At 38.0% G+C, this 11704-nt stretch overlaps 1 protein-coding gene across 1 annotated transcript in view; it reads left to right on the top strand.

Moving 5' to 3' along the window:
* atg7 (ATG7 autophagy related 7 homolog (S. cerevisiae)) overlaps positions 1-11704 on the top strand; it is an 84048-nt gene continuing 72344 nt past the window's right edge. Inside the window, exons 1-8 of the mRNA XM_057362483.1 lie at positions 1-617; positions 1626-1819; positions 2760-2814; positions 4159-4276; positions 4798-4875; positions 4960-5076; positions 9514-9660; positions 10144-10232. Of these exons, the coding sequence (XP_057218466.1) occupies positions 1657-1819; positions 2760-2814; positions 4159-4276; positions 4798-4875; positions 4960-5076; positions 9514-9660; positions 10144-10232 (767 nt within the window). The 5' untranslated portion in view covers positions 1-617; positions 1626-1656. The remainder of the gene's footprint in view (positions 618-1625; positions 1820-2759; positions 2815-4158; positions 4277-4797; positions 4876-4959; positions 5077-9513; positions 9661-10143; positions 10233-11704) is intronic.

Here is an 11704-nt window from a genome sequence, read left to right as displayed (position 1 = left end):
GGCTAGTTCACTAACGCCCATCTGCATTGCACTGACTGCAAAATGAACTGATTCCACTTTCACGGGGCTCAATATGAAAAGGAACGGCGTATACAAGTTTTTGTCAGTATTTTCCTGTCTAATCGTCTGCGTTTTCCTGTTGTTTTGGATGTTTGCCTTTTATTCGATGGTTTTGGCACCATAAAAATAAAGAGAGACATTGCTGGCTTTCATGGGGATAACGAAAGCTGATTCGACAAACAGACGCATCTAGTCCGCTTAAGCAATTGGTTTACGTTATTTACGTACATTTGCACATCGTTATTATTGTAATTATCATCTGAAGTATAATTAGGAACTTGAAACCATTTAGCATAAAACGCATTTGCTAACACTTCTACAGCAAACGACATACAAAATCTTCTGTTAACAAAAGTTTTCTTAAAAACTGTGAAAGGTTTGCTGTTTGCTATAATAGCGAAACTATCGCATATTTCGTTCTGTTGATATTTATTGGCTTATTAAATTAGTTATAAGTCCACTGAGAAGCGCTAGCTCTGAAGTGACCAAAACAAACCGACTGCGCATGTGCTGTGACGACAGTGGTCACATGACGTCAACCAGGAAGTCCTATTCTGGTAAGAGATGTTTGTATTTTACACTTGTCTCCAATGTTTTTAACGCTGTTCTGACGTTGTATTCACTATTAACGTTAACATAGCAAATGAGTGTAAATTGCTCAGGTTATTGTCTTCATCGATGTGGTGCTTTTTTACTGATGTGTTTCTAACAAACGTGCAAGATAACTCGGATGTCATGATTTCAACGAGACATCACAATACTCCAGCTGACAGTTTCCACATTTCATTTGTTTACGGCTTATACTTTTAGTTGTGTAGACAGTGTATCGGTGAACTAACTAGATGATTAATTTTCTTTTTTATGTAGACAGCCAACGCTTCTAAAGTCAGATTAGTAATTCGAGTGTTCCCTAAACTAATTCACTTCCACAAACCTCAAGCATATCCTCTTTCACGTTATTAACACGAATAACACCAGGCTGTCCACATTTATAACCTATTTTTGGAAGACTTCTATCATCACTGTTTACTACTTATTGTTTATTATATCCTGTATGAAGAGTCCTGTTGTAAATAAATGAATGAGCACTGAAGAAGAAGTTCAGATCACCCAGAGAAGAGCAGTTCACTTCTTTCATACAATGAGAAAGTGTATGGGGTCAGGGGCTATTAAGGGTAAAAATAAACAAAAATCACTGGAAAGCTATTATAAACGTTGTACACGTGAGTCGTGCACTGCAGTTCAAGTAGTATAAAGACAAATTACAGCTTTGTGTGAGGAACAGTCATACTTGACAAAAATATCTTGCTCTGAAAACCTCGATTGACAGCTGTGGTCAGTTTAATTTGATGTAAAAAATTATGCTTGGATGTTCTGTCATACATTAATAAATAACTTGAGTGCTCCACATGTTAGAATTTTTATTGACCACATTAAATAACAATGTATAACTATTTAAAAATTGGCTTTAGCAACGTAATACCTATTAGCAGGTTAAGGCATCAAATACTTTTACCTAAAATAATAATAATAGTAATTTATATGTTTTTTTTCTTTTCTGACAGTGTGTGTGAGGAATCTAAACGCTCGGTATTAATGGCAGAGTTGAAGGAGGACGGTGCAGCCGCCCCAAAGCTGCAGTTTGCCCCGTTCTGCAGTGCTCTGGAGGCAGGCTTCTGGCATCAGCTCACCCAGAAGAAACTCAACGACTACCGCTTAGATGAAAGTCCAAGAAACATCAAAGCCTATTACTATAATGGTGAGTAATTAACAATGATTGTTGACACCAGTAGTCTGTTTATCACTAGTCGAGGGTTTTCGGTCATTGAATAGCTTTTGCTCAACTTGAAGCGTGTTTTGGAGTGAAAAGAAAATATTTCAAGTAATTTGTCTTATTTGTAATTTATTGGGCCGGTTTCCCAGACAGGGCTTAAGCCTAGTCCCAGACTAACTTAAACGTTGATCGATATCTTAATATATCAGTGCAATTGTTTTGTCTCAAGATGCAGATATGTTGTTGTAAGTATGTTGTTTTAATATGACTTAAATATCCTAATTTAACTAAGACCTTGTCCTGATTTAAACTAATCCGTGTCTGGGAAACCGCCCCATTATTTGGCTATATCTGGAAAAAGAAGTACCATACTAGTTGTAATTTTTGCTGTATATACTGTACTGTACATTGAATGTCGTTTGCAATTCTTGATATTTCAATTGAATTTTTTCAATGTTATTTTTGTAGCGCTTTTGCAATTTGCATTGCATCAAAGCAGCTGTACAAGTAAAACAAAACCAAGAAAAACAACATAAGTCAAACACACACAAAAGATAAGATGAACCCTGAAAGTAAGATGAAATAGTGAAGGTAAGGCAAGGGCGCGTGAATAAGGACTGCCCGATGGCCCGGGTCCAGCATGAGACACCCTCGGGCTAGTTGACAGAACTCTGGTCACTTGCCCAATCAGGCCAGTGCTGTATCCACAGTCCATTATACAGTACTGTTTTGCTTTTTAATTCACTCCACAGTGTGTATTCAATAGTTTACTCACGTATGTTTAATTCTAAGCAAAACTGCGAATGTGATATAAATTACTAGCATTGTTTTGTGAAATTTCATGTGTCCAGAATTTTCTATAAACTGCACAGTAAACATTGTGTGTATGAAAGAGAAGATGTAAGTAATGTATTTTATACTGCAGGTGATCCTGATGGTTTACCGACACGTTTGACCCTGGAGTTCAGTGCATTTGATGCGTAAGTTTTGTACAAATTGCGAGCACACAATGATAACCCATCAGGAAAAAATGGTTCAAAATCCAAAACTATATATGTGTGTTTTTGACATGAAACCTTTTTGAATTTGTGTAAATCCGCACTTGAAGAATATGAAGATCAATTTGAAAACCTTAACATAATTACATCTATGCCCTGTGCTTCTTTAGAATGTGAAAAAGCCAAAAATCATGAAGGACCTTACTCAACACAAGAAGATAATTAGTCATCCAAACGTTAACCAACAAGATTTTTTGATATAGACAAATTCAAATAACATAAAGCTGGTCCAGAAGAACTTCTTAACTATACCTGTATGTGTAAGATTTAAAAAAAGAAATACTAATAGAATAAAATAATAAAGTGGTAGTGCTTATGGACCAGTCTTTAAATCTTGCAAAGTGATATAAGATGCAGCTTTCCACTTCATACTCCTGTGTATACGGACGGATCCAAATCAGGCAAGCAAATCTGCTGCAGTTGTCACTGACCAAAATGTTTTGGCGTGTTTATTAATGGGCAAAGTTCATTATTAACAAGCGGAGGCTAATGCATTATTACTAGCTCTAGAATACATTGAAAAGGAACAGCAACGTCAGAAGAACTTGGACTAATGCTGGGTTCGATTTGCACGAATAAATTACATACAAAGTCAATGCAAAGACGCGAATAGACACGAACTCGTGGCAGGTGATGCCAATGACACGAATCGGGAAGCGCAAGTCGAAAACGTTCAACTCGAGCGAGAAATTCGCGCGAAGAGCTTATTGACACCTACTGTTTGACGTGCCCAGACGCGTAAAGACACTCACCGCCACGTTATGTTTTTCGCATCACTCACGCGAAAATAACGAACTTTTAGTTAATAGAGAGCGTGGTACGCGATTGTTCACATTTGGTCTGAACACAGCATAAGAATGGCAGAATGTCAAATTCCATCATCAGATCAACCAACAATTAATATGTTCAAAAACTGGCAAATTGAATGGAATGACTGACCATGATAAATTATATGAAGGGATCCCTGTTAAAGTATTAAAATAACTTTTATAAGTTGTACATTTATCTTTCACTGTTATTTAATATTTACATTGTTATATTAGTTTTGTTGGTGTTATGGTTTAAAGACAAGTTGTGGTACCATGATTAACTTTGCCATTAATAGCATTTAGTGCTGATATGGCGTTAAAGCTTTCTTAAAGCTTTGGATTATTGCCCGAGTATCATAGCTTTCATTTGTGGAAGTTATGCTTTTTGCCAATAAAACCTGATAACTTGTTTAATACCTGTAGAGGGTCTATGTAATCATTTTTTTTATTTCTCCAGTGATGGACCCACACCTGCTCACTGTTGTCCAGCCTCCGGAACTCTGTACAACACCAACACATTAGAAGCCTTCAAATCTACAGACAAGAAAGCTCTTCTTGATAAAGCGGCCAATGAGGTTTATAGACTGCTATATTTCACCCATCTCACGCCCTCTTAAAGGGATAGTTCACCAAAAAGGAAAATTTCTGCCACCCCCTTAAAACCTGTATATGACTTTTTCTTCTCTAAAACACAAAAGAAGATATTTTGAGAAATGTCTCATGGGTTTTGTGTTCATACAATGGAAGTCAATGGGGGCCAATCTTTGGTTGCCAACATTCTCCAAACTATCTTCTTTTGTGTTCTGCAGAAGAAAGTCATACAGGTTTGAATGATATGAGGGTGAGTAAAATCATAAATACATAAACGGTCAAATACTTCGGGAAAGCATATTCAATCCTCTTAAAATATGAATTATATGACGATTGTATTCCCATATTGTATTACAATTTCAGACTTACTTTTTTAATAGAGGTTCAAAAACAAAGGTTCATTATCAGTCATTATTGATTTGATCAATGAGTTGTCCAGCCCTAATGAATGACGTTCTAGTAAGATCAGGTTAATTCATTCTGGTTGCTTGTTATTTTTTAACAGATTTGGAATGCAATTCAGTCCGGGGCCGCAGTGGAAGACTCCTCGGTCCTGAACAAATTCATCCTCTTGACATTTGCGGTTTGTATGCCTACATTTTATTCAATTTAAAAATGTTATGTCTTTCAATTCTTTTGTTTATGACTGGTCCTTTTGTTCATCCAGGATCTGAAGAAATATAATTTCTATTATTGGTTCTGCTTTCCTGCCCTTTGCTTTGTGGAGGGAGTGCAGCTGGTGCAGGAGCCACTGTCATTAGAGCAGAGATTCACTGCCAAACAGGTGCCCACGTTTATAACTCGCTCTTGATAAAGACCTTTTGTGTTAATTCTCTGCGAGGGATAATGAGCCATTACACGTTGCAATATGGAAATAATTTCCTGTTTATTTTTTTATTAATAATGCTTGAATGCAAAATATATGACCATGGCTCCATAGCGTTAAAAAGGTATGATTGATAAAAATAGAAGTTGAAATGGTGAACAAAAAAACTTTGATGCGTCACATACAAAAATTCAGGTGAATTATATAAAGTTGCAAGCTGCAAATAAAAATGCACAGTTTTTCTCAATATTTATTGCATACGTTAAAAATCTTTTGAACTTTAATTTGACAGACATGCAGATGTAAAATTGTTATAGAAGATTTCAAAGCAACAACATAAACAAACGTTACTGCGCATGCCTGCGTTCGTGGCCTGCCCTTAAAGGGATACTTCACCCAAAAATGAAAAATCATGTTATCATTTACTCACCTTCGAGTTGTTCCAAGTCTGTATAAATGTCTTTGTTCTGATGAACACAGAGAAAGATATTTGAAAGAATATAACCAGACAGATTTTGCCCCCTATTGACTCCCATAGTAGGAAAAAATCACTTTATCATTTTTTTGTTCTGTTGAACACAAAAGAAGATATTTTGAAGAATGGACAGCAAACAGTTCTTGGGCACTTTTGACTACCATTGTATTTGTTTCTACTATGGGAGTCAATGGTGGTCAAGAACTGTTTGGTTACAAGCATTCTTCCAAATATCTTTCTCTGTGTTCATCAGAACAAAGAAATTTATACAGATTTGGAACTTGAAAGTGAGTAAATGGGTGAAGTATCCCTTCAACTTCCGGTACACATTCAATAGAGTACCTATAGATTATTTCTGATAACAAGCAGAAAGAAACCGAGAAGAACCATTACTTGGCTAAACTTGTCTCTCCAATATTTTCAATTTAGACTGTGATACCAAGCTCAACTGCTAGATGTCAATGTACCATACGGTTTGTTTAAATGCGACCGAACTATGGTTATGGCTAGAAGGGATACAGCTACCTCCACTGGGCATGCGCACTTCAATACTGCATACTTTTTTGTCACGTTGACAACAGTTAATTAAAAATGTTTTATTATTGTAAGGTTAGGTTTAGGGTTGGGGTAGGTTTAGGCGTTAGCTAATACAATTTATTGTAATTTCATGGCGAGATTTTGCATCACTTCCGGCCGTAGCTGAATCCCTTCTAGCCGCAACCCCGAACTACAGGACCCATTCAACAAATTGTTTATTTAATAAAAATGAACATCAACAAAATTAAACAAATCGTTTATTTAATACAATCATTATACAATAAAATAATAATATAAATTCATATTTACAGTATCTCACAGAAGTGAGTACACCCCTCACATTTTAGTAAATATCTTATAACTTTTCATGTGACAACACTGAAGAAATGACACTTTGCTACAATGTAAAGTAGTGAGTGTACAGCTTGTATAACAGTGTAAATTTGCTGTCCCCTCAAAATAACTCAACACACAGCCATTAATGTCTAAACCGCTGGCAACAAAAGTGAGTACACCCCTAAGTGAAAATGCCCAAAGTGTCAATATTTTGTGTGGCTTCCACTATTTTCCAGCACTGCATTAACCCTCTTGGGCATGGAGTTCACATGACAACATCACAGAGCTGGTGCATGTTAGAGTCCTTGCACTCCTCCACCTTCCGTTTGAGGATGCCCCACAGATGCTCAATAGGGTTTAGGTCTGGAGACATGCTTGGCCAGTCCATCACATTTACCCTCAGCTTCTTTTGGGGTCGTTATCATGTTGGAATACTGCCCTGCGGACCAGTCTCCAAAGAGAGGGGATCATGCTCTGCTTCAGTGTGTCACAGTACATGTTGGCATTCATGGTTCCCTCAATGAACTGTAGCTCCCCAGTGCCGGCAGCAGTCATGCAGCCCCAGACCATGACACTCCCACCACCATGCTTGACTGTAGGCAAGACACACTTGTCTTTGTACTCCTCACCTGGTTGCCGCCACACACGCTTGACACCATCTGAACCAAATAAGTTTATCTTGGTCTCATCAGACCACAGGACATGGTTCCAGTAATCCATGTCCTTAGTCTGATTGTCTTCAGCAAACTGTTTGCGGGCTTTCTTGTGCATCATTTTTAGAAGAGGCTTCCTTCTGGGACGACAGCCATGCAGACCAATTTGATGCAGTGTGCGGCGTATGGTCTGAGCACTGACAGGCTCACCACCCCACCCCTTCAACCTCTGCAGCAGTGCTGGCAGCACTCATACGTCTATTTCCCAAAGACAACCTCTGGATATGACGCTGAGCACGTGCACTCAACTTCTTTGGTCGACCATGGCGAGGCCTGTTCTGTGTGGAACCTGTCCTGTTAAACCGCTGTATGGTCTTGGCCAACGTGCTGCAGCTCAGTTTCAGGCTCTTGGCAATCTTCTTATAGCCTAGGCCATCTTTATGTAGAGCAACAATTCTTTTTTTCAAATCCTCAGAGTTCTTTGCCATGAGGTGCCATGTTGAACTTCCAGTGACCAGTATGAGAGTGAGAGCGATAACACCAAATTTAACACACCTGCTCCCCATTCACACCTGAGACCTTGTACCACTAAAGAATCACATGACACCGGGGAGGGAAAATGGCTAATTGGGCCCAATTTGGACATTTTCACTTAGGGGTGTACTCACTTTTGTTGCCAGCGGTTTAGACATTAATGGATGTGTGTTGAGTTATTTTGAGGGGACAGCAAATGTACACTGTGATACAAGCTGTACACTCACTACTTTACATTGCAGCAAAGTGTCATTTCTTCTAGGGATGCACCGAATGTTCGGCCACCGAAAATGTGTGAAATGGCCGAATAAATTTTACTGAACATGACTCGTGATAAAATCAAGCAGCAACCAGCGCAGAGAGAGAGAGAGTCACACACGTGCGCTTTATTACTGCCGCAAACATTTTGGCAGTGCGTGTGTGTTTGTGTGCATGCGTGCGTGTGGAGCATTTTAAAGTGTCAGAAAGACACAGCACGGGACTTGCCGCACGGAAGTAAATTTCCGAATGAAAGCATCTTTACCGGTCGGTAACTTTACTTCAGACGGAAGCGGGCTGTCTGACAGTAGCCCCGCCGCTCGCGACATCCTTTGACATCATACAGTGGTCGCGTGCACACAGTTCCCTGTACTAAACAACTTGTCAAAGTATGTTCTGTGCACCTTCTGAGAGAACAGTGACAGTCAGCTTTTGTGGGCGGAGTTTGGAGGAGAGACGTGAACTGAAATGGTTGTCAGTCAGCATCAGTCAGAATTGCTTGGTTTTTTTTCTCAAATCATTTTGCAATGGAGCCGATAATAATCCAACAGTTTTAGTTTATTCGTATTTTTAGCTTATAGGTCTAATGTGGAATGACACTTTTTAATGAAGTGTTTTGTTGTAGGGGTACAGAGTAACTTACATTACATTCTTTTAGCAGTCAGTTATAAGCCTAATTAATATTCATGAAGGGAGAGGGCTCAATTTTTTGTTTGAATTTACTGTTTTGCTCAATTTTATATTAAGTTGTATTGTATTTGATTGAAAAACAAGACAAATTAGAAAAAGCACATTTTGACTATTCAGTTTGTGCATAGTGAAAAAAATAGCTTAATAAATAGAAATAGAAATGCAAAAAACCATGTTCGGTGTTCGGTATTATTCGGCCTTCGGCCAAGTGTTTCACATCATGTTCGGCTTCGGCCAAGAATTTTCGTTTCGGTGCATCCCTAATTTCTTCAGTGTTGTCACATGAAAAGATATAATAAAATATTTACAAAAATGTGAGGGGTGTACTCACTTCTGTGAGATACTGTACATAAATTAAAAAAATAAAATAATTAGACACTAGCCAGGGCTGCGTTTCCCAAAAGCATTGTAAGAGCTCCATTGGTGACAATGGTTCTAAAATCAACTTAAGGATACGATGCTTTTGGGAAAAGCAGCCCAGACCGATAATCAAACACAGACCGGAAGTTAGCTGCAGTCCAGATGCTTGCGTCCGATGAAACGGTCTATAGATAAATCCCAATGCTATATGTGTACCGGTGACTTTTACCGCAATGTGAAATAAACAAAGAAATAAACAAACAGTGCTGTCTGAACATCTTATTGCAGCTTTGGTGTTCTAGTCATAATATACATTTCTTTTTCAAATGCCACTTGCTTTGATATGTCTAATACGGTGATATTCTGACATTTCTGAGTCTGGCTTAAGTGTCCAAATACATTTGGAACCACCTCATACAATTAGACAATACAGACATCGATGTACATTTCTGAATATTATTCCACCATCAATAAACCTTTTAAGGCATTTTGTTAATAGCCTGTTATTTGTTGGGGAGACGTGCTGATTGTTTTGGATTGATTTGTTCACAGATCTCCAGCTTGCAGATGGCGTATGATAATCTTTGCTCCTCGGCTGGCTCCACAGCAGTCCCACATTTTCTGCTCAAATACACAGATGAAAGTGTTCACGTTGCTCCTCTAAAGGATTTCAACATCTTCGTCAAGGATCTTAAGAAGGTCATTTTCACTGTCAAGCTATTATTAGGAATTGAACTTATAAAAGGGGTGTGTTTGTTGGACCAGTGTGAGCTGGCGGACATGTTCAGGAAAGCTGTTTGATATCAGTCGTTTTCACATTTAAAGGGATATAACACGTCATTTGTTAGGACGTGTCTAACTTAATGTAAGTTCTTGTACTTGATTTTGTACAGTAATGCAATTGCAGTGAAATCGTATGGAGCATTTGGACTAAATATTCAGTGACTATCAAGGTTTTAAGAGAAATAACCATCATTCCTAAAGGGAAACTTCATCAATTCACTCATATTTATTGCACACATCCTTAAATAGTTACAAACCCATATGGATCGGCATATGACAGACGTTCTCAGCTTTCCCGATGCTCAACCCGGAACATTCGTTCGACTGTTACAGTAACTGCTGCAGCTTTTAAATTTTGCAGTTGGACCGTATGTGAAGTGATGTGTTGATTTGTTTTAGATTACTGTGGGTGTGTATGACCCCTGCACGCTGCATCAACATCCCGGCTGGCCTCTCAGAAACCTTCTCATCCTACTGGCAAAAAAATGGTACGTGTGTAATGAGCTTGTCAAACACACATCCCACTGGTGTCAAGTTATATTTCCACTCATTTCCTCCCAGTGTTCCGGTATGTCATTTACTTTCTATATCAGAGAAAGTTGTTGTGAAGCGGCAAGACTGTGAGAATATCATTTCAAGCCATCTGCTAATAGAGCAGGAGTATTGAGCGGGGGTCCGTTGTTGTTAGGTCTCAAATGCAATTTCTTTGGTGTGTGTGTGCGAGAATAGTGGAAATGTGTTAAACACGAATCTAAAAAAGGTTTTAAATGTTAAATTAACTTCATCCAAAGTCTTCCTGAACATTTCCTTGTCTTATCCATGTTGGATTCAAATACAAAAGTAGTCTGTCGCACATTACACATGTCAAATGTGAAGTATTTGACTGTGGATCAGTAATGACCGTTGTATAATGATTCTTAATGTTTATATGGGGAATTGATTTTCTTTGATAGTGAACTGGTGTTGCTTTTAGGTGTTTAAATTGGATGTTTTTCATGTTACGATCGGGTATCAATTCTCTAGTAGTGGTATGATATTCACGATACCTCAGAAAAGACTGGGATACAATTCAGGGTTATTGATAATATATAGATTGATGCTATGACATTATGTGCTTATTTTACACAACCAATTACATATTGATTTGCTAACAAATGCAAAACTTTCCCACGTGAACGTGAATGTCGGGACACGTACTGGGACTCTAAATACTCTAAATAAAGCTGAGAGTATGCACTTTAAGACCATATCTATTATAAAGCTGTAACTCGAAAACATATTGATACACAGCTAAAATAACAAAAATGTGCCTCTGTCCAAATATTTATGGCCCTAACTGTATATTGCCGTGGCCGATATATCGGCCAATTTTTTTTTTTTTTTTAATTATCGTCATAGTCCGCGTACAGCACATTAGCATGTCTCTCATTTACTCATTTAATTGCATGTGTGTTATATCGGCCTCTTATACCACAGGGCTGTTGAATGCCTCAATCTGATTGGTTGACAAACGTTCTATGGTTATGCATTAACTTCAATAAACAAAGCATTTCAAAAACAATGTAGAAATACATATACTGAAATTGAATAAATAAAATAAGAATGAATTAATAAACACTGATAGCCTACTGGTTCATTTTCCTCTTCATGCTGCTTATAGCCCGTGTTGGGTAAGTTACTCTGAAAAAGTAATTAATTACTAGTTACTAATTACACATTCGATAATGTAATTAGATTACTGTACAAGTTACTCTCTTCAAAAAGTATTTAATTACTTATTACTTTCTATATCCTACATCAGTCATCATCAACTGGCGGACCACGGGCCGGATCCGGACCTTTGCTTCGTTTCATCCGGACCGCGAGACATTTAAAATTTTGACTCTTTCAGTTGTTTAAATTGAGCCGAGCGTCTACACAACGGAGAATCACATCACGCGTACTCTCAGGAACATTTATG

Source organism: Triplophysa rosa, linkage group LG20 (genome assembly GCF_024868665.1).
Source record: "Triplophysa rosa linkage group LG20, Trosa_1v2, whole genome shotgun sequence".
Taxonomy (NCBI): domain Eukaryota; kingdom Metazoa; phylum Chordata; class Actinopteri; order Cypriniformes; family Nemacheilidae; genus Triplophysa; species Triplophysa rosa.
The sequence above is the reverse complement of the archived record's forward strand: the minus strand, read 5'-3'. Positions and strand labels throughout refer to the sequence as shown.